Source organism: Polypterus senegalus, chromosome 9, assembly GCF_016835505.1.
Source record: "Polypterus senegalus isolate Bchr_013 chromosome 9, ASM1683550v1, whole genome shotgun sequence".
NCBI classification, from domain to species: domain Eukaryota; kingdom Metazoa; phylum Chordata; class Cladistia; order Polypteriformes; family Polypteridae; genus Polypterus; species Polypterus senegalus.
In genome coordinates this window covers 132,550,369-132,574,574 of record NC_053162.1, presented here as the reverse complement: position 1 = coordinate 132,574,574, position 24,206 = coordinate 132,550,369, and the positions used below count along the sequence as shown (strand labels likewise).

Here is a 24,206-nt window from a genome sequence, read left to right as displayed (position 1 = left end):
TCCTGAGCAGGATCACGGATGATGGAGCCTGTCCCAACAAGCATAGGGCACAAGGCAGGAACAATCCCTGGACACAGTGCTAGTCCATCACAGGGTGAACACAGACACACACACCAACCATCCTGCTGTCTCTGGCCTGTGGGAGGACCACCCGGTGGAAACCGACACGGACATGGGGAGAACAGGCTCACTTCATGCAGGGAGGACCCAGGATGCAAACCCTGGTCTCCTTACTGAAAAGCAGCATTGCTACTGCTGCACCCATCCTAAGAAGTGTGAAGCAAAATATTGAAGTATAAAACATAGTACTTACATGTTTAAAATACTATATTCTCAGCTCTTTGGTACCTAACAGGATATTAAGTGTTATGTAGCTACTTGTTTGCATAAAATCTAGATTTCCTATTTATGGTAGTTTCCATAGCAAATATTTGTAAGGAAATATTTGTAAAGTGCTACTGAAGACTTGGGACCATTTTTCAAAAAAAATGTCTACATTAATCATTTAACCATTCAGCACTTCTAAATGTTTGATCAGTTTGAACAGAAATAAGAAATATAATTAATGCAGATTTTGAAATGCATTATATAAAAAATTCAAAACAAATTGTCTTTTACTTCCAAATTACACTCGATAAGCAGATGATACCTCTATGGTGCCAAGCATCATTCTCTTCTTTTCTCAATGCATAAGCCTCAAACATTAAAGTGGGTGTTAATCTGGGGCTTTAAATACATTCATGTTGTTATTTGAAACAGGGCAGTATGCGCCAGTCAAACCCTTACACAAGCCAGCAGAATTCATCGAGCTGATTAGTGCTACAGTTCTCTTTCAAGTGTGTGACGTTCATCCTTTTCATGTGTAAAAATGACTCAATGAATATATTCATTACTGATGAATAAAGTATTGATCTTGCTATTCTAGTCAGCCCTTTGTTTCCTAACAAATGTAAAAAGCTTATTGAATTAGTGATTTTCTACCTGTTTAACGTTATTTGCAAAAACCTAAGATTTAAATTGACACTAGTTTGCTAAGAATTAATAGTAATGTATTAGTGCACAAAGACATTAAAGCTCCAGTGGGAAATATTAATTTATTAAGTAATGAACTCTCATTTATTTTTAACTTTCTGCCAAATCAGCTGCAAGCAGATCTCAGTTCTGCACACGCTGTAGCCTCTGGGTTTTGGTAGTTGAACTAACTTAAGACTTGCATTGTTTATCCCACAGAAAGAACTACAAAAATACAAACAGGAGACCAGAAATCTTCAGGGAGTGAAGGTGAGAAAAGTACAATTGTATTTTGTTTTAAGCTGTAAATTTGATGCTAGTTGTGGTGCAACTATTTATGTTGAAAAAACACATTTTTTCAGACTTATTATTTAAGAATTATGCTTTTAAAGGCAATTGTAAATGCTAATATACAGTATGTATAAAGGTATTTTTTATCTAATTATACACTGTTCACATTAGGTGTTTTCCTGGGTCATGTTTTGATTATTATCTATTCTAGTTTCTAAAAAGTTTTCAATTTTTTCCACAAATTAAAGTAATACATAATATTGCTGCCTCATACTTGCAGATGTGCATTAAAAAGATCAATCTAGTCTCATGTTGTACTTTGATCCAATTTGTACTCGGGCTTTTCATCCTCTCCCTTACTACCAAGATGTTAACTTCTGTTTTGCTTTTACAGGATGCCCTTCAACAGCGATTGGCTCTTCAGGAGACTGCTGTTCTGCAGCTTAAACAGGAATTGCTCCGAGCAAACATGGTGCACGATGAACTGCATAGTCAGAATGTGAGTTTGTATGGAAGATTTCTTTAAGACATGACTGTTTTTCATTTGTTAATGATATTAAACTCTTTTTAATTCAATATTTATCTCAGGGCTTATTCTTTTTTATAGCAAAAATAATAATTACATTTATTAATAAATATTTTCGGATGTGAGCGTCCGTGGGCTTTGCGCCCTAGGAACCAAGTTACCCAAACTATTCTATAACATTTCAGTAATTATTTGCCACTCTAATGCTGATCTTTCTGATCATAAAATAGGTCATTTTGATAGCAATTAATGAGAAGAATTAATGATTAATTGCAAAATTACAGTATTTGAGGGTTCTTCTAGAGTGCCTCTTTCTCTTGCACGATTTGGCTTAAAAATTAATCAGCACATCTTCATAAAAATCTTAAGTTTCGAGTTTTTCATACAGCTGTTTTAGCTCTAGACTGTCCTCGGGAAACTGTGATACACAAACACACACACACACACATAGACAGTGTCAGTATCTGACGGTATCAGAGGACCCTAAAACGCTGAGATCTATCAAAAACCTTTTTGACAAAACTTTAACCTTTCGCTCCTCCTGTATAGACAATAGGTTATAGTTGGGGAGGGAGCAAAGCAAAAAGATTAACAATGCCCAGGGGCCTCATTTATAAAGCTTGCATACACACAAACAGAGGCCCGAAATATGTATATGCTACTTCCCACACAAACATCAGAATTTATAAAAGAAACCTTAACAGGGGAACATGCATATTTTTACAGCAGCTCTGACCCTCGCAACATTTCGGAGAAACTGGGAAATTATAACACCTTTGGTCAAGTAGTGAAATGCAGCCAAATCAGATAAATGATGACTCGCACACATAATTTCATATCACTGAGCTGTTATTATAATGTGTGTTGACGTGACAAATATATTACAGTTCAAATGTGATGAATGATGCACAGACTGTATTTTAGTTTCCTTTTAAGAAGAACAATGCTCCATATTTGCACTGAAGAACTTTTTTGTTTTCTTTCAGCAGTTTAGAATAGGGGTGAGCAACGTCAATGCAGGAGGGCTGAAGTGGCTGCAGGTTTTTGTTCTAATCCACTTGATTAATTAGAACCCATTCCTTGACAATAATAAATCTTATTTAATTTCATGGCTTCTTAGTGTTTTGATTCAACTATGTCAGGTCATTCTTATGTCATTTCCAGGGATATCATTCAAATGATTTGGAAGCCTAAAACCAATGAGTAATTCTCACTCCTTCACATTTTTCTCTTAAGTTTCCTTCTATAATATTTGATTAAACTAAATAGATCACATTGAATACACACAAGTGTAAATGTAAGCGAGTTAGATGTCATTTGCACCCTATTCAACAGCAATAATTGACTTGAAAAACTGGGTTAGAACTACTGCGGCCGTGCAGGACTAATGTTGCTCACCCCTGGCTTAGACTACCTGTTGTAATTTCTTAAGGAACTGGCTGACAAGTCAGGAATATCTCAGCCAAGCTTCACTCAATTTTGCCCGCAGTGCTAAAAGCCTTTAACTGACCAAAGCGCTATATCCTGTTTTCATCTGGAATGGATGCATATACACAAGACATAACATGTCATTTCCAGCATAAAAAGGCAGTTTTCCCCAGTTTCCATTTTTCTTGCAGAATTTTAACTTTTAATTTTAATTCTATTTTTAATTGATTATTTGCTCTTCATGTTGTTACACTGTGGATCCTGAGCTTCGCAATTTCGTCTATCTGTATACTTGTATATGGTTGAGATGACAATAAAGTTTGCTTTGGCTTTGGTTTTAAATAACCGGTGGACTTTAATGTTCTCATACTGTAATAGGGGCACCAAGCGAGAATGAAGCTGCTTTTGTTAACCTTAAGCAGTTATATTCTGTGATGCCAAGATAAGACTGACAGTCGGCAGGATTGCTCTAGCAAATTTCTGCATAAAAAAAGATACCTCCAATTATACATGTCATTTGCTGATCAAAATCAGAAAGCATAGAGGTTTTTTTGTTCCTTCCTCCTGTTACACGCACACTAGCAATCCACTTTGTCGCTTGAGATTGGACCTTTTTTTTATTTCAGGCAAGGTGTGGCTGGAGCTCATTGCATTTACAGCAGCAGTAACATGTTGCCGTTCAACATGTATACGCTTGTTGCTGTCACCCACAATTGGGTCACCAAATAAGTGTTCTTTGCGTGACTCTAATTTAGAGACTGTAACTTCTTTCTTTCACTCCTGGATGTGTCATGTGGCTCCACAACCAGCCAATGAATGTCTGCAGCATCGTCACTGCATATGTATGAGGTTGATTAGCATGGCTCATATATATTTGTTTAAGGGTGGAACCAGGTGGGGTTAGAGGCACGTTCACAAATGCACATTTACAATATGATTTTGATTTATAAAGGGTTAACTGTGTACAAATACGCGTATGGCAGGTTTATATTATAAATGTGATTTTTTTTTTGTTTGGCATATACATTTTCCTGTTTTTGGAGTATGCATGTTTGTACACTCGAAATCATGAAATGTTTTATAAATGAGGCCTTGGGCCCCAGTCATACTTCATAAACAAAATATTTCATACTACTATACCTACAGTTGTACTCTTAAGTACCCTACGATTATTCAACTTCACTTACTCTCAGTTTAAAAGGAACAATATCTTTACAGCATAAAATATGGTAATATGCAGGGCAGAAGTTTTCAATCCAAATCATGTCATTTAAAAAAAAAAAAAGATTGGGAGATATAATCTTACTGTATTACCACCTATAAAGGTTTTCGGTAATTTTAACAAAATATGTTTTAAAAAATATATTGCTTTCTTTTAATAGTAAGTACTGTACTTAGTTTTCTTCCAGCTCAGAATATGGAAAGATACCACCATAGTTTATTATCCCATTGTAAGAATATTCTGCACATTTTAGAGGGGTTGCATCAAAACATACCACACGACCATTTGTTCTTCAGACTTTTTATTTAATGTCACATTCATTTAATCTGTAATGATTTCATCTTTAGATATACTAAATAAGCCAGTCAAATCCTACACATGTCATGTAACTGTATTTTTATTTTACAGTTGTCAAAGTATATTTGTTTAGATAGGCCTAAGTTTGTTTAATTATTGGATTACATTTTATATTAAAACTTTTGCTTTTTATCTGTTGTGAAATCCATCTATCCATCTTCCATCTGCTTTTTAAAGGTTATCAAGATGTTATTAAACATTTTGTGTTATAAAGTGATTATTAAAGTAGGTGGGGCTGGGCTTCAATACAGCTATTTATAGAGATACATAATATGTAAATAACAGTGATAGTAATAATAAATAAATCTAAAAATGACACTTTTTGTGTTATTTATGTGGTGACAATGTGTGGTCCAGTTGTAGGTGCTACTAGTGTGTAGTAAATCAATGTGCTCTGCGTTGGACCTTCACTTTTTCCAGTGTTGATTCCTGAACTGCACTAAGTGCTAGTGGGATACACTGCAGCCATTTGTGTCCTTGCTGTGAAATAATTAATTATTATTAATTCATTTATTAGAAAGTTAATTCATATTTTTGACAATTATTTTTTTAAGCTTTTACCAGGTGTCAGAAACTTCACACAGAGTCATAGCAAGGTTTGGGGCAGCCACCTATATATTTGGTATCCTGGCTGCAAAGTTGCAAAATGTTATACAGCACTGATGTGCACAAAACTGAGTCCAAAACAGAACTGAGGGAGTAAGGAAAAGGTGGAGGCTTTTAAAGGGGAAGACAGGAAGTGAAGTCAGAGGGGTCGGGCTCATAAGGTTCTTCAGCCATAGGCTCGAGCCCGGACGTGACATCAAGGGGGCCAGAGCCAACAAGGTCTTCCTCCATAGGCTCTGACCCAGAAGTGACGTCAACAGGGCCAGGTGGAATCTCCCATGGATGGTCTGCAGGAAAGCAAGAAAAAGAATCAGTGCACTCTGCCACATCCCGGTCTGACTCAGAATTGCCCTTACTTAAGCCCTTTAGCTGCCTGCCATGCGCATGTTTGTGACACAGGCAATTCAATGATGTATTAAAGAGAACAAAGCTTTCAATCAAGAATTTGTTAACATTTTTTTTTTTTTAATTCTGGGATTATAGGTGGATCTCCTGAGGAAAGTTGAAGAGAGAAACAGACTCCTAGGAGAATACAAGGTGTGCCAACTACATAAATATAATGACTAATGTTTATCACTGTGGAATTTAAGAAAGATTTCTTTTTTAAATTAATGTTAGTTAGCCATTATTTCTGTGTGTGTTTGTTCCTGGAATATTTGTGTACTTTGTTTTTCTGCTTAAGGTGAGCTTCTGTTTGTGGAGTTGAAGTTGATTCTCGCTCGGTCCAAAGACATTGTTAACTTTGACACTGGCTTGAAAGTCAATTAATCATTTAGTTGTTCTTTATTTAATAGCTCTTTCATAACACAACAAAATACTGCCACAAAGCACACTGTAGACTTCTAGGTTAATGCTGAATGAAAGAACTAAATTAACTTCTAGAGAATGTTATGGATGTGCTTTCAAATAAAAACTTGACACAGGACTTAGATAATATTTACTGAAATCTAAATCTGCTGTCTGAAACTTGGGACAGCAAGAAATAGTGTCTTTGGGCAAGTGTTTGTTTAGGGAAAATAGGTAAGGCATATTTTGGGGTATAAAAATTATAAACAGCATCAGTGAGGATCTGATTCTTAAAGGGTTTTAAAAGGAGCTAAAAGCCTCTGTATTTGAGAGAAATGGGTTTAGGGGTTTTCGATCGTGCAGAGAGTAATTGGTGAGCAAATGCTACTTGGTGGAATATAATGAGGAGTGAGAATCTGTAGACAGGAATAACAGATATGTGAAATTGGATATGGAAAATGGTTCTCACCTCTAAGGATGTCCAACATCATGAAAAAAGGAGGAAGACAATTTAAACATTACCCAGCCAACCTCAATAAACCCAAACAATGGCTGTTAGCTCTGTGATTATTTTTGTTCAGCATGTGTTTGTGTCACATTACTTATTACTTTAACTCCTCTTTGATGTTGACTGTTTATTGTTTGACAAAAATAGATAAAACAGATTGATAACTGAAGTGAAATATTCATATTTTGTAAATAACAGGATGAAAAGATAAATGATTTTTCTGGAATTCCGTAAAAAGATTAAAACTTGTTAAACGGAAATCTATTTTTACTTAACTTGTAGTACAGACAAGAAGTTCTCTCTGATCTGTTATCAATTAATTTCTGTTTTCTAGAAAGAACTAGTTCAGAAGGATCGCCTGCTACAACAACAGCAGACCAGGTTGGATGAGACAGCACGCAGGCTGACCGATGTCACTCGCTTAAAGGTACTCAACGCAATGCTGAACAGGACACAATCTTGCATTTACACTGCCATCCTGATGTGAACTGATTTAGATTTATTTACATATCTGATACAGATTGGATTTTGGTGTAAACACCCTAAAAAACATTATATCTTATGTTGTATGTGTTGCTAAATTCTAAGTAAATTTAGATTGCCTATATCCCATCTGAGTTTAAATACTGACAGAAAGTTTTTTCTCAGTGATGTGGCTTGATTAGGAAGAGATAGTGGGTGTCTGGCTGCAGAGAAAGACAATTTCACATTATTCATCTAACTGGCACGTTTTCTGGCCACTGGGAGTTAAAGCAGCTAACAATACTGTCCCACACTGCTCATATGCATCCATACAGCAAAAAAGCCAGTGTTAAATTACACTACAACAGTTCATTTAAGACTGGCAATTTGCTGTGCAGAATCTTCTATGAATGGAGGTGGAGGAAACCACAGCAGACTATACTAAAGCATGAAAAGCCATAGCCCTTCTGCACTTACTTACCATATTTTGAAAATGAGCTATACTTCTAATTTTAGCAAATTGAAGAGTCTAGGTAAAAAAAATAAAAAATATGCAGGGATCCATGTTTAAGTCTTACCTGCGTCACAGTGCATGTGCAGTGTATAGAGTCCACATAAGCTCTTCTATACCATGTAATGTAAATATCACAAACATTGGATCGGATTTCTTTACCATTTCAAATTTCAGCATCAAGACCATGTACTGTAAATGTGGCCGTAATGCAGTGCAGTATTACATCATTTTGGTATTTATACTTATTACTTTCATTTTTGTTCTTTGAACTTTGCTAGCTCAAAGAAATGTAATTTTGTGGAGAGGGTTGCAAATACTTAACTTAAATGATAAGGTAGGATAAATTCATATACAATGTTTGGACTCCTAGGGCCTCATGTATAAATGGTGCGTATGCACAAAAATGTTGCATAAGAACGTTTCCACATTCAAATTGCAATGTATAAAACCTAAACTTGGTGTAAAGCCACACACATTTCCACGGTAGCTCATACCCTGGTATATGCAAGTTCTGCGCTCGGTTTTGCAAACTGGCGGCACCCAGCGTTAGAGCAGTGCTACTGTTCCTGTGTCCCTTTCTTTTTTACATCCACATCCCTGACGTGGCTTTATAAATACACTGAAATTAACCGCATATTGTTTATTAGTTTAATGCATCTGATTGTAATTAACCTGTAACAATATAATGGTCCACAGAATGGTCAAACTATTTTAAATACAATAGCTTCTTTAGCGTTGTTACTCTCATTGCACCACTCGGAGTACTAATATCACTGTATCTGAGTGTGAATCACAGCTGTACAGCAGCTGATCGGAAAGAGAATTATCGGTATAAAGCATCAAGCACACGCTGCCTCAGCCGTGGTGTCTATTGAACTGCTCTCATACGGCAAACGCTTCAGAGCCTTTCCTCGCGGCTCAGAAACAGTTTCATCCCAAGAACTATAAATGCACACAATATGTCCATAAAGAGCTCCTTGTAGAACTGTTTGTACTTATAAGTACAATTACCTCATTGTAAACTTGCGATACAGTTATAATATTGCACAACCTGAGACACTTTCTGAAGCGCATATTTACATATAATGACAATATCATTTTTAAGATGAAATGCAGCAAAATATGTTTATTATATTATACAGATAAAACTAACTTTATTAAATTAATCTATATTGTTAATAATTAAACATGTGAGGACACTGTGCCACAGTGCTAGTGAGGAGCTGGCACTCCATTCACGGATTGTTCCTGCCTCGCGCTGTATTCTTGTTGGAGCTGGCGCGACACTGGAAGGATAGATGGATAGAATAATTAAACAGGTACTACGAAGATATTTCAATGTTCCTTAAATGTTTTGAAGAATCTACGTTCTAAGCTTACAGATGGATTAACGTCTATTACAGAGCTGATTGTGTGGCGATTGGGTATTTGGAGAAAGAAAAGTAAGGACAGAAATTGGGGATTAGTACGTTTGAAAGAGACAGTATTGCTGCAATAAAGGATTTAATCAAAGGTCGCGCATGACATGAACAATCACTGCACCACCGTGTTCCCATGTTTAATAACATGCTTTAACTCCTATCATCATCAATATTTTAATTATTCAAAGAGCTGTGATATCATGAATGTAATGGATTCTGTGTCCTGTTGGAAGAAGAGAAAGCCCGTAGTAGTGATTTACACACATAGAGCACATAGAAGATCAAATACAAAACAAAGCATTTAACGTGCTACTTTAGTTACGATGGGATTTGAGAAACTAGTAAATTAAACAATTTTAAGATGAAGTTTATGATATTCTACTTTAATGACAAAATAAACTACATGATTAAAGTGGAAATTTAGAGATTACAGTTGACATTTCATGCTTTTTTCCACACTGTGTGCCTTTTTTGTTCTCTGTACCCTAATAAGCTTTCATATGACACTCAGACGGTGGGCTACGACTCGCCTTTTCACAGCAACTTTAATATGTGACAACTTCTTTTTTATTTCGTGCACTGTGTGACTTTGTGAACTTGAGCTTTCGAGTTTCTCCGACATGCTATGTAACTCAATCAACTTCTTTTTGTTGTTTATACCACTGTTTAAACCAACAAATAGTATGTTTTTCCTTGACTCCACTTGGTATTCGCTGAAATTCTTCTATTTTCCCTCGTGCTTTTGTCATTGCCTTTTCACAGAAGGCTGAGCTTAAGGGCTATTTATATTGATTTGCATATTCAAATAGGCATAATTCTGGGAGGAGTTGGGGCGGGACAGCAGGCGCGTGCACGTGCGTTACTTTTCACACTGACCAGGATTTACGGAGCAGAAGAACGTGGAAGTTGGCATTCGCACAGATTTGTACATCTGGATTTTGTTGTGCGTATGCACATTTCCGCCTTTGTCCGCACGCCATGTTAAAGTGTGAATTCTACGCACGGCATTATGCATGAGGCCCCTGGACTATAGTAGCTAAAGGTTTTTAAAAGAGAGTTTTTTGGGATTTTTTTCAGCTACGAATAAATACCATCTTTACAGATTCATTCACTCTGACCTTTTTTGGAAAACGTATCCTCCCTGTCTAAAATTGTCCTTTATTTCTTCAGCTTAGTTTTGTAATAAATTTACTTGAGGGTTGTGCTAATGTTTAGAAGATGAAAGTCAACTGACTAATTGTTTTGGTGGTTTGTAAGACAAATTTCACAAAATCAATTCTATCCAGGAAAACATGTTATCCATCCATCCATCCATCCATCCATTTTCTAACCCGCTGAATCCGAATAGGGTCACGGGGGTCTGTTGGAGCCAATCCCAGCCAACACAGGGCACAAGGCAGGAACCAATCCTGGGCAGGGTGCCAACCCACCGCAGAACATGTTATTTCAAGTTAAAGAATTCTTAAAAAAAAGTTTTACAATCCTGTAAACAGGAGCCTTAGTATATATATTATGAGATAAAAAGGTTGTTTCCTACTGCATACATTTTTCCCTCATAATGGAAATAGTCAATGTGATTTGAACAATTTAGGATTAAAAGTTTACTTGTATGCATTTTTCTAGTGTTCTTTTTTTAATTTGATTTCCTTTTTTAGGCTGACCTCCAGAGAGAGCTAGATCACAAAAGCAGTCTTATTGAAGATTTAATGAACAGAGAGCTTAATGAGGTATGTGAAGTAGAATTAACTAATACAATTTTCATCGTATGGAGATTTCCATTCAGAATGGATTATTTTTCACAAATATAATTACAAATTATGTAAATTATTTTTTTCATGGTCAAATCCAGTATTCTAAAAAATTGTGGGGCAATGTTAGGTAGTAGGTTGACTTTTCATGATTTGAATGCCAGTTTGATTCCCAGCATCTCATATTTTGATCTGAAATTCTGTGCATTTCCTACTATAAGTACAGTTTCCACCCACTGAAAAAATATGCTGTTAGACTGACTGAGGTGCAAAGTTATTGTGTGTGTGTTTACATTTGCTGTCTGATGGGCTAGCATCCTGTCCACTGCTAGTTTCTCACTTTTGTCCATTGCTCCCTGTGATAGATAGATCAATGTCAATGATTACAAACATAACTATGAATATTGGAAGAGAATATAAAAAGTCAATGTTGCAAATTACAATAAACAGAATAAAAACATAGTTGCTAAATCCTTTGGGATTGGGCATTTTTTAATCACACATCTCATTCATTTGTCCATCTATTTCATTAACCATTTTAATCTAGTATGAGGCTCCTGAGGAAATACAGTATGTTCATTCCTGCAGCTTTGGATGTTACAGATGAACAATCTTTGGATGGGACATGGCAAATTTATATACATATTCATGTTCATAAATATTGGTCAAGTTTATAGTTGCCATTTAACTTAATTTGCACTTCTTTAGACTATATGAAGACAACTTGCATACATGGATAAGAAAATCTACATAGATGGAGAGATTATGCAAACTGTACATAGACAGTGACTTGGCGGTATTTTAAATGCAGTCTCTCAGAGACCAGAAGTAGCTCAAACTGGTGCACTGCCATACCATTTGTTAATCATTACAGTTTTTATGAATATTAAAGTCTTTACAGTAAAATCTGTGGAAAAATTCAATTTACGAGAAAACAGTATCTACATTATTAAAAGGAGAGTGTAACATAATTGAAAATAGCAATATTCAGAATTATTGTACTCACAGTCATATTCTGAAATATTAAAAATCAATTTTCTCAATGATTGGTTAAACTCTGTAATATTGGACACACATGTAATATGATACAAATGTCTACAGGGATGCAGTTATTGCAATTGATGTCACGTATTGCATGTTTCACTATTGGGTGTTTTTTTTTTGTTCCACTTGGACTCACATAGATCTCCCTCAGAGTTCATTTTTTTTCTCCTGCAGTGGAAAAACATACTACTAGATTGTTGATGACAAAGGTTTATAGTCATTAAGAAATACTTTTTTTACACTAGACTTAAATATATCAAAAAATTAAATGTTTTATAAAGCACCTGTCATCTCAAGGCCCTTTTACAAAGATATATGTCTGAAAACAGTATTTGCTCATTTACCTTTAATGTTCAAGGGCTGCACATTATTTTCCTGTTTTAAAACTTTGTTTTTTGTCTTTGTTTGCAGTCTGCTGCTTCCAGCTGCTCTCAGAACAATGGTTATACCCACCCTGTAATAAAAGGAAATGTTTCATCTTCACACAGAGGGGTATGTTTCAATACATTAATAAATTTAGTTAATTTAAGAGTAAATATTATTCTTATGCTGTGAATAATCTATTACTTAAAGATCATCTTCTACAATAAGCTTACAATCAACATTGAATTTTGGATAATGAATTGCAGATAGAAATTGTTAGTTACAATTCAACTAATTTCCTTAGTTCTTTTTATTTAACAGCCAAAATTCTTCATGCCAATATTTTATTAAAAAAAACAACATAGGACAGGCAAACCAAAGAAGAATTGGCTGACCCACTGGGCCTTCCCCTATACAGTCTTGAGGACTTGTCTGTCTAATGTGGTGGCTCACAAACTTAGCCAGCTTGAAAGTGCTGCTTTGTCAGTCTCCCTTCTGTCTTTCCAATTCTCTCTCAATCCTGACCCCTTCTTAGGCAACATCCACACTATTAAGTTTTCATTTACAAATAACAGTTTTAAATGAAAACAATCTCTGTCCACTCTAGCATTTTCACATCATTTCTGAAAGCATTTTCCTCCACACTAAAACAACTGAAAATGCTTATCACATATTCATCCATCTACATTAGACATGCACACAGCATAGATGTCTTAAACATCCAACATACACACACTGTGCGATTCTGACACAATTTTAAACCTGATGTTCAGTCTCCTGACTGATTTTCCGAGTTGCCCCAAATTTCAGCTTCATCAGCCATCATTTCATGTTCAGTAGGAGAGTGGCTGTGATGCCTGATTGTCTCTCATGATTGGGTAGTCACTCAATCAGAAGAATTTCCATCATGTCAGAAATTTCATTTGGCTTAATCTTAATGTTTGGTTGATTTTATTTTAGCCTGATGATTTACAGCTGGTGCGTGATGCTCTTCGTAGTCTGAGAAACAGTTTTAGTGGGCATGATCCACAACATCACACCATTGATACTCTGGAACAGAGTATCTCCAGTCTTATGGAGCGACTACACTTGGTGGAAACACAAAAGAAGCATGACAAGAGGGTAATTTGTTTTCTTTTTTTGTTAAACAGAATGATAGGTAAAAGCCACATTCAGTGTTGGTTCTTGGCAATTTAAATACCCTCAGTATTTCAGGGTTAATATTCTGGCAAATGTTGGACTATACTAGTAGAAATTAATACCGAATATTGTTGAATAAATTGGGCTGCATCTCTAGCCTTTGGGACATTTAATAAAACAACCTCCAAGATGAAATAAAGGTAATACAAACCTGCTCTTCAGTAAAAAGTTCTACTATTTATGATAGGTACTTTTATGCTAGTTTAAACTTTGTAACAAATTAGTGTTATTTATGTCACACAGATGTCAAAAGATATTCCACAAAATGTCATAGTTGTTTCCTTTATAATGTAAGATTATACATCTGCCCTAGATGTAGGCTCTGACAGTTGAGGAATTAGATGACAGGTGAAGCTGGATATGGGCACTCACATGTATTCTTCTGGCCATTGTTCAGGTGCTATTTAATAGGTTAGATGAATTCAGAAAGAAATGTATCCATCAATGAGATATAAAGAGCTAATATGCCTTTTGCTTTACTGATAAACTGTGTCTGTTTGTGGAATGGACCTTAGTAGAATTTCAAGAAATATGTCACTCACTTCATTCCATTATATGTAGTTGCTTTCTATGACATTTTACAAAGATCTTTTTTGAGGACAATAGTAAATATCATGAGGTTTACTTCTGAAGGTTGTCTGTTACCTGATTATTAGTAACTTGTTTTTAATATACCTACAGCCTCGAGGAAAGTCTCCCAGACGTAGAGCTTTGCCCACAGAACGGGACTCTTGGCCCCCAAGTGCAAGTAAGTTTATTGTTCTTATTTGCTACATGCAGAACATAGCATAACTTACATTTATTGCTATTGCTAGCAAACAAAATTGAGCGTATGCAAGCCATACATAAGCATTATAATGTCATCGTAACCAAGGTTTCACGTATATGGTACATTCTCAAAGATTATTCTAAAATCAGGGTTAGATCCACTTTAGAATTGATTATTATACATCCATTTATTTACATACCCTATAAGTCCAACTGTAAGGTCACATGCATTTAAATTCTGATGTAAGAATATACTAGATAAATTGTAATAAAAGTCATATCAATGTGGTTCAGATCGATAACTGCATAAAATTAAGGGCTAGAAATGATGAATGCTATGTATTTCATTGCTTAAGGTAAATCATACCTTAATTTTTTTTTATATGATAACAACACCTAAACTGTGATTGTGTTCTCATTCCCAACATCTGCCAACATTCAGATGATTTTGCTGTGATTGTCTTCTTAAAACAAATATGTGTTGTTTATTACAGAGCTGCCTCACTCACATAGTAACCCCACACTAAGTACTGCTGCTTCCACCAAAGTGCTTTACTTCACAGATCGGTCTCTGACTCCCTTCATGGTCACCATTCCAAAAAGGTAAGAAATTGATTTTGGCTCAGTTTTGAAAAATGAATTTAGAAAATTAAAAGTAATTATCTATAATCATACTTGTGAGAAGCAGAGTGTAATCTCTCTCATATTTGCACTCTATACATGTTAGTCTTAGAGAATTCTAACACTATGGCCATTTCTTGCTACTAATTCAATTGTGTCATTATTGATTGCATTTACATGCCCACACAAATCCAGGATAAGTAACCCAGTTAAAGCAGAAACCAGAGGTCAGGTTTATAAAACTTGTGTAAGCACAAAAAGAGGCTCAAAATGTGCATATGCAGCTTTCCATACAATAGTTCAGATTTATAACAGAACACTTGATGGGAAATCTTGCAACAACTTTACAACAACTCTGTCCCATTTCTATGCAAAATTTCCGAGAAAGTTGGTAATAACACCTAAGAATTTTAAGTACCATTCCCTCAAAAATGACAGTATGTGCTGATTTGGCCCCAGCATTGGAAAGGCAGATTGCCTGAAATTGGGCACTACCTTCACCTATTCTGGTTTTAAAAATGCTTGGCTTTCTGGCCACATACACCTACCAGAGGGAACTGGCTAATTGATCAGAAATATCTCAGCCAATCTTCGGCACCATCATGCCTGCTGTGCTTGAAGCCATAAAAAACTGACGAGGCTCTACACTCAGTTTCCTTATGGTTTGTTGTAAATGCCAACATAAAAAGGAAATCTGCAGCAGTGTTAGGTTTTCCTAACGTAAGTGTGGCAATTGACAGCACTCCCATTGCAATAAGGGCACCTAGGAAGAATGGCTCTGCTTTTGGTAATTGTAAGCATTTACATTCTGTTAATACACATGTAATCTGTAATACTATGAGACTGACTAACATTGTGGCTCAGTGGCCTGGTTCAAAACATGATTAATTTATTTTAAGGCAAAGTAACGTTAATCAATCAACTTCTTGTATGGGAGGGTGGCTTCTTATTAAGGCAACTGGCTGAGCCCTCAGTGTTTCAAATAGCCTGTACTATTCATTGTAACAGCAATCATGTCATTACATGTGCCAGGTAATAATGGCTACCTGCTCAGGAGCCTTATGCCTTTCCCTGACCCCCAAAATGCAGACAAGAGACATTTCAATGCCGTGTGGAGCTCACCATAGGACTCCTTAAATACAGCTCCCATTTGTTGGATGCATCAGGTGGGAGGCTGCTTTACCAACCAATGAAGATCTACATCATGATTGTATATGTATGAGGTTCATTGGCATGGACCATATATGGCTGCTTCAGGGTGACAATAGGATAAGATTTGAGGCATGTTCACGTAGGTAGAGTGCTCATATTTTCATATTTAAGTTTTATAAATGACTCCCCTGCTTTCTTAAAAATCTTTGTTTACTGGTATGAGTTCACCTATAGAGTTTTCATTTGGCAATGCTCTTCAGTGTTATAATAATGCACTAAAAATATTAAACATAATCAATTGCTGCCATAAACCCAAAAACAGCGATGCAGCCTGTGTCTCCTGAGCAGAGCAAGAGTTACTTCTAAAAATGAGTTAATTACATAACTCATTACTTACTAAAATAAGTGCCTAAATATGTTATATAGTTACTTATTATAAAATATAATGTTTTTCAACATAACCTTACAAAATAGCTTTATTAAAACTAAATTAATACTTTATTAATATGTTTCTGTTAATGGATTGCATGCAGCACACTCTTCTCTGTTGGGCTATGTGATTGAGCCCTGCAAAGGAGTGGCGTACCAGTATGTTTGCTTCTTGCTTTACTCCCAGTGCTGTTGGGATAATAATAATGCAGATATTTTTATTTCAATAAAATATGTATTGTAGTAAATTACTCATTATTTTAAAAAGTAACTGTACTATATAACACACTTTACTTTTAGCATGTTACCACCAATGCTGCTACTGAGATTGTTCTGCTGAGTTTAGCATTGTACATTCAGCTTATCAATATAAATTTAGTGGTTTCTGAAATATTTAAACAGGTTATTACAACTCGGAGAAGGGCTAATGTGATTGCCCAAGTATTTACCTCAGGAAATTCATCTTTGAGGATATTTCCACTGTTTTCTACCTGTGGGTGGTGGATGTATGTGCGAAGCAAAGACTTTTTCCCCACTGACATGTAGAGGCTAACAGAGTGCGAAGGACATGTGCAGACTACAAAATCCTTAAGTGTAACTCTGATAAGGGTTTACCTGGCCAAATTACTGGGTTACTCACAAAGAAATATATGTATCTTAACCAGGTTTCTCAGAGACCAATATCTGGGTTTCTCTAACCGGAATAAGGGTGTACATAGCATTTTTTAATCCAGGTTTATGTTAATAAGTGGGTTATTAAAGCATATGTAACACACTCAATAAGACAGCATTAGAGTAGAACTGCATCATTTTGTGTTCCTGATGTCTAGCATATTTGACTCTATTCAGTCTTCCTAATTTTTATTGTCTTCTTTTCTTAATTATCTTCTAAATATTGCTCCCTTGTAGTTAAAAATATACACATAGCTACAAATAAAATACTGTATATAATGAAGAGTAGAAGCCAATATAGTCCATCCATCCAATATCCAACCGACAGTATCCTAACTACAGGGTCACAGGGGGTCTGCTGGAGCCAATCCCAGCCAACACAGGGCGCAAGGCAGGAAACAAACCCCGGGCAGGGCACCAGTACACTGCAGGACACACACACACACATACACCCACACACCAAGCACACACTAAGGACAATTTAGAATCGCCAATGCACCTAACCTGCATGTCTTTGGACAGTGGGAGGAAACCCACGCAGACACGGGGAGAACATGCAAACTCCACGCAGGGAGGACCTTGGAAGCAAACCCAGGTGTCCTAACTGCAAGGCAGCAGCACTACCACTGCGCCACTGTGCCGCTCCCAAAGCCAATATAGTGTCATTTGTAATTTTGTGACAACTAACTGCTTTAAAATATATTTTAGAAATAAATAGGAACCAAAATCAGAAAACAAGAAAACAATTTGCTATGTGTGAAACAAGGACATTTTTGCTACATATTTTGGAATAGTTAAACTATGGTAACTATCCACTGAAACTACTGGTGCCCTATTGTTCCTATAGTGCTTTGTCCTTTTTCCTTATCTTTGTTATTCTTTTATTTATATTTTTTTATTTAAACCTCATCAAAGCTGAAGAAATTTACACCATACACTGTATATTGTAACTGTATTATTTTCAAAGGTTCAATCATAACTGCAGTTTGGTGGGCTCATTTAATTTCACCATAGGCACAACAGAAGTTTGCAGTTTCACTCCATGAAGAGTGGACACCTACCTAACATATGCACACTTGTCTTATCTACAGTTTTGTCCACCTGTAGTCACTTCCTCACACAAACACTCCCCATACCCATTACAACAGGAGCTGCTTCATCACTTGTGTATGCTTCCTGCATTAAGTAATCAGTTAACCTTTTATTCATTATCTTTGTCTTCTCTAATGGCTGTCTTTGGCACCCACTGTTGTCTGTTAGTCCTTTCATCTTTCCTAGCTTTACCCCCTTACCCAGCTTAGATCACAGCAGCTTTTACATTTTCAAGCTCACACTTCAGTCTTCATCTATTACCCCCTCATTATCATACAAACTTATCCAGTCACTGACTGACTCCATATATTAACTGATAGTTTGATGAGCCCAGATAATCAGAAAAAGGTTACTGGACTCAAGTCTTAAAATATTTTGAGCATGGTTTATTATGTTTGTAATTGTTAGAAGTGGGTTTTATTTTTTAAATTATTTTATTGATTTAGATATTTTTTTAAATGAAAAAGTAACATTTCTTTACAATCATGTTTAACTCTCCTTTAGCTTGTCTCTCCTTTCTGTTTCACCTAGCTACGTATACACTTATATTGTGCTAGTGATATTTTGTGGTACAGTACTTTGAAATTTATAGCAAGTTTCTCTCAAGTAAATTAAGTAATGGTTTGTGTGTGTCTAATATTCTGGAAAATGATTCACTAAAACTGTTCAGTTGTCCCTGGAAAAGATACTAATTATTGACATGTTTACAGCCCTAAGACGAAGAATAACTGAAAATGTAATGTGTGTTACAAATACTAAGCATATAGTTTTTGCACTGCTTGTTGTAGGCTTGGGGAGGTAACACTGAAAGATTTCAAGGCAGCAATTGACCGAGAAGGTAACTTCAGGTACCATTTCAAGGCACTTGATCCCGAGTTTGGTACAGTCAAAGAGGAGGTATGGATCTGTTTTTTTCTTTGTTTTCTCATTTATTTTACTTTGATTTTTTATCCTACTCAGTATAAGTTGTCTTGTCATAGATACATTAGAAAACTGCATGAAGGATACTTGTCCATACTACTCCTGCAACAGGAAATGTCTGCTAAATTTGAAAGAAAAATGTTAGCTTTCTAGTTTAAAAGTTTTGGCTTTTTTACTGTACTTTTTATGGAAACAATGAGTTATACTACAGTATCTAAATTTATTTTTTCATTTTTAACCAAAAATAGGCTCAAACCATTAAAAGGTACATATAACCCTTTAGCTATACTGTATCTATAACCAAAACTGCAATTTTTTTAAAACAGTAAGTTTATTATTTTTTTTGGAACGAAAAAGTAATGGATTTATCATTTACTGCACTGGAGTGCCTGGTAACCAAAGTTATTATGGTTAAAGAAAATATTGTAACTGTAATACTGTATACTAGTGCATTGTCGGGCAACCGGTGCATTTTCTAGGGGTAACACGGAAACCTTTGTAAAATATTTCAAATTGCTACTGTTTTTGAACTTTTGGTTGATTAAAAAGATAATGTTTAAAAAAAAATTATGTTGTAAAAACAGATAATGGAACTCTTACGGAAGTCTAAGAAACACGAGAGACTTCAAATAATCGACAAAAAAATGCACGTCTGTCTTTCGAAAATTGATTCTCGCATCAATCTCATATGTGCTGAAAAACAATCTTAACGTTCACAATAATTAAATTTAAGATGTATCCTTTGATTCTTTTATTAATAAAATGTCTTTCAAACTTGTAAAATGAACTGTTTTTATTGGCGATTGTCCATAGATTGTGTCGTCACGACTTTATTTATGGGCAGTCCCTCTGGTGCGCCGCAAAAGAAAATTTTTGGACTTAGTGCGCCGCAACTTGAAAAAGGTTGCCTTTCACTATACTAGTGGACGCCCGCCGTAGCATATAATGGTGTAAGAACAGGAACGGAAAGCGGTGAGAAAAGAATTCAGAAATCAAGAAGAAAGAAATACTTCTTGAAAGACGTAGTTGTGAATAGGTGTTTTGCTGGAGACGACAGATAATGAGCCAAAAGATCTAATTTTGGAAAGACCTTGAATTTCAGCTTCACCACCATAAACTGTAGATGTTGCCATGTATTGATAGTACTTGTGACTTGTTGTAATAACTGGACTTGCGTTGAAAAGAATAACAGGAAGAATGTCTCCAAATCTGTCCCACTGTGATGCAACAAAATCTACTGCCCTATGTTGTAGTGAGAGTGCATTGCCTTCGTCAACCGTTTGTGTCAAGAAATAACCCACTGATAGGAACAGGCAGTTGCTGGATCCTGGAATACAGATGACGTTGTACAAAAACTTGTCGACAGAGAAGATAATGTCGTTCATTATCTTATCATAACAAAGGCTTAGGAAACAACCGTTGCAGTATAACGAAAATAGCAAGGAGCAAAACTTATAGCAAGGAGCGAAACCAATGGCAATGGTCGAGACAGTACCTTCCTGTAGCAGGCTACAGAAAAGACTCCCAGGTGCAGTCATGGCTGAAGTGAAAAGTCATGCGGTCAGGCTAGATATCACCAATGGGGTCATAAGAGAGGAGCGGGGAACACGGTAGTCCGAACGAGGAATAGGAATCAAGAAAAGCAGCGTTGGGGTATATGGGAGGCCACCGGCAGCGTGGGGAAAGATTTGGAAGAGGATGAATAGGAATCGAGAAATGCCGTGTGGGCAGGACCAGGTTTGAAGAGGAAGCTGGACAAACCAGAAGAGAAATATATATAAGAGATAAAAAGCATTATGTTTAATTAAATGAAAACAAAACTGAAAGCTGGGTATAATATAAAAATTTAAAGTGAATACAGCACATTTAAACACTAAATGAAATAAATTTAAAAAGGGTGGAAATGAAAATCTGTTGTTACATGTTTTTTAATTAGCCAATTGCCAATAGCCTGCTGCTAATTAATATTTCCTTTGAGGTATATATGTGTAAATGCAGGCTCACAACTTAGGGTTTAGCACACACCATTTTCTAGTAGTATACAAAGCTGCAAGATTAGTAAATCACCCTGTGGAAAGTTTACAAAGGAGGGACAGCACAAGATGCTCCACCCAGTAATCTATTTTTAAAACTTAGCATGGAAAGCCTGCAGGCAAATCCTGTGAAAACTGACATTAAAATGACCAAACAGTTTGTCAGTAATTTGATTTGAAGTAACTGGTTTGTGAAGCACAGAAAAGTAAAGCTCACTGAGCAAATATTTCAGCAGGTAACTCCGATTTGAAGAAGAAGGCCCTGCTGTCTGGTCTGATCTCAAGCCAGTAAATCAGAGCTACAAAGAAGGTGGTTTATGATGTATTATGTCCATCAGCAAGTGGGCAACATTTGTAACAATTAAAAACAGTTTTTATTAGAAATTAAATGAAAAACGTAACTAAATATGCATATCAGAAAAAGCCACTTTGTATATAATGTGCAAACATGCGCTGGCATGCAAAGCATGTTAAATGGGATGAACCATGAAGCAGACTGGATCAAGATAAACAGATCATCTCACTGTTTAACACCCAGGCCCTGGATCAGACTCAGTTTGCTGTAGGCCTAAACATTTTCTTATTCCTGCCGTCTATCTTTGTTTTTTTGAAGACATCTAAATGGTGGTGTTGGTGCAGTATTTTTTTCAGTTTCTTGTATTATTTTTGTATATATAATCAAAACTAGATACTGAATATGAACAATTTTACACAATTGTATACTTTTTAAAATATTTTCTCATGAAAATCACGGGGGTTTAGGAAGAACAGGGCTGTTAGACTTGAATCAGTGTGCAGACCCCACTTAGCTGTATTGAGGGAAGCAAAATAAAACAAGCATGTAGTGTCGAGGTTAGGGTCAGTGAGGCTTGAATACCCCAACATAAAGGACAGTAAACCCATAATGATCAGAGCAAGAGCAGGTAATAGGAGTACGGACAGGCATAAAACAGACAGCATCTGAAATTAAGAACAATATATACATTATCTAAACCTGTTTATCCAGAGTAGGATCGCAGGAAACCTGGAGCCTACCCAAGCAGGTTTGGATGTAAGGCAGGAAAAATTCCTGATATGCAATATGTATGATAAAGCTGATGTTAAGAACAAAAAGAATATGATGATTTCAACTATCTATTTTGACAGAGAGAAAAAAATATTGAAAAAAGGGAGACAAATATTTTAAAATATAATTCTGCTAATGGATTACTTTCACAATATCAGGTATTTAGAGTTGTGAATATGAACTAAAAAAGATTAATTAATAAATATAGAATAAATACAAAAACCTATTAGTATGTTTAGTTTTTCATCACTTGGCCTACCTACTTTTGTTTGTATCGCTTCATTGTTAAACAATGTTTTTAAAGCAAAAGTGATTTGTCAGTAACAATATGCTGATTTTGTATGATGACCTAGTCAGTCTCTTGATCAGTGCAGTTTTATTTTCTAAAACCGGGAGTGGTCTCCCCTGACTTTCTTTTATATTCAGATATGGGGATGGATATTTGAGGAGTAAACTGCAAGACAATGAATTATATTTTTATATTATGTACATTAAGGAACCATCAACAACAAATCAAATCAAATGAATAATATATTGAACAATTATTATAAAAGTAAAGTTGAATAAATCGGACTCTGCAGCTGCACAAATAAAAAAAAAACTGAGTATGTGTTCAGGTAAAGAACCACTTTCGGGTGATGAATTTGGCCCAAAAGTTAATACAGATGTACAATTCTGGTGTAACTACCACATTCTGAATTTCATCCATCTATCTAGTTGCGTTTTTGAGTTATCGTGTTTATACACACTCATTCACACACACACCCACACACAATTCCAAAAAAAGTTATTTTTGGACTCTGGGAGGTCTATAACATCAAGATTCATCAAATTATCGAGGTCAAATTTTTTCACGATTACTATACTTTCTCTATACTTCGTATATGAGAAAGTCAAAACGATTTCTCCTGTGCAAAGTGGCAGGTTAATTGCTGTCAACAAAAAGCAGTCACCCTAGAAATAAACTAAAACGTTACTCACTTGTGATTTTTCTGTCCATATGGTAAACGTTTTGTTGACCAGCACATTCTGATGTCAGCTATTTGAATTACATCTTGATATACAATAAGCACAAAGAAAGCTGGCATGTAAATCGCTTTCTATTTCACACACTTTACGCACCCGCATTCAGCTCGCTCTGTCACCGCAAATGCTGTGTTGAACAGCCGCCCTCCGTCACCAGCTGGTGTTCACTGGTTGAATATGTGCGGGCAGCTCATGGTGGATGACTTTCTATTTTAAAGTTAAAACTTACAAGGGTTAAAGACTAACGGCAAGAATATTCATTCAAAAACGAAAACTAAAAATATTTTAGTAAATTATTATTTTATTTCAGTTAGTCTTTCCAACTACTTTAATAGTTTCGTTTAGTTTTAGTTTTTCATTTCGGTTTTGTTAATTATTTTATTTCAGATTTGCGAAAATGTTTTTTTATTAATAGTTTCAGTTTTGATTTTAGTTTTCGCTGACTATAATAACCTTGGTGCATACATGACCACATGGTAATACCCAAACTATTCTGAAGCAACATTTGCACTGATTTGTGTTTTTTGTATCTCACACCCTAATACATCTTTATCGTAAGAGAATCCCTTATCTACAACAGAGCGTTAGATCAGAAGAAAATATGAATAATGGTTTTAAATTAAATGTCATTGAAGTAGCGAAACAAATTGGTAACTGCACTGCTGCAACAAAATTCGATGCGTCTGAGAAACTGATGTGAGATTGGAGGAGGCAAGAAGACGTAAAAATAATTAAAAAATTAAGTGTCGCATTTTTGAACGGGCATATAAGTCGGGGTCTGATTTTATGATCGATTTTTTGGGTTTCAAGACCCGACTTATATGTGAGTATAATAGAGTGCTAACTTATCTACCCTGTAAAACTCTTACATTGATTGTTACTTACCTACTCAGTAAAACATTTTGTAGAAGAAGAACTGGAATACTTAGCTTACCTGCC

The 24,206-nt window shown here is 35.7% G+C and overlaps 1 protein-coding gene across 3 annotated transcripts in view; it reads left to right on the top strand.

The window, feature by feature from the left end:
* LOC120535812 (dixin-like) overlaps window positions 1-24,206 on the top strand; it is a 161,034-nt gene that overhangs the window by 131,252 nt on the left and 5,576 nt on the right. For all 3 annotated transcript variants that reach the window (XM_039763903.1, XM_039763902.1, XM_039763904.1), the window contains 10 exons: window positions 1,231-1,281; window positions 1,697-1,801; window positions 5,925-5,978; window positions 7,070-7,162; window positions 10,788-10,859; window positions 12,336-12,416; window positions 13,248-13,409; window positions 14,169-14,235; window positions 14,750-14,858; window positions 19,010-19,118. In XM_039763903.1, the coding sequence (XP_039619837.1) occupies window positions 1,231-1,281; window positions 1,697-1,801; window positions 5,925-5,978; window positions 7,070-7,162; window positions 10,788-10,859; window positions 12,336-12,416; window positions 13,248-13,409; window positions 14,169-14,235; window positions 14,750-14,858; window positions 19,010-19,118 (903 nt within the window). The remainder of the gene's footprint in view (window positions 1-1,230; window positions 1,282-1,696; window positions 1,802-5,924; window positions 5,979-7,069; window positions 7,163-10,787; window positions 10,860-12,335; window positions 12,417-13,247; window positions 13,410-14,168; window positions 14,236-14,749; window positions 14,859-19,009; window positions 19,119-24,206) is intronic.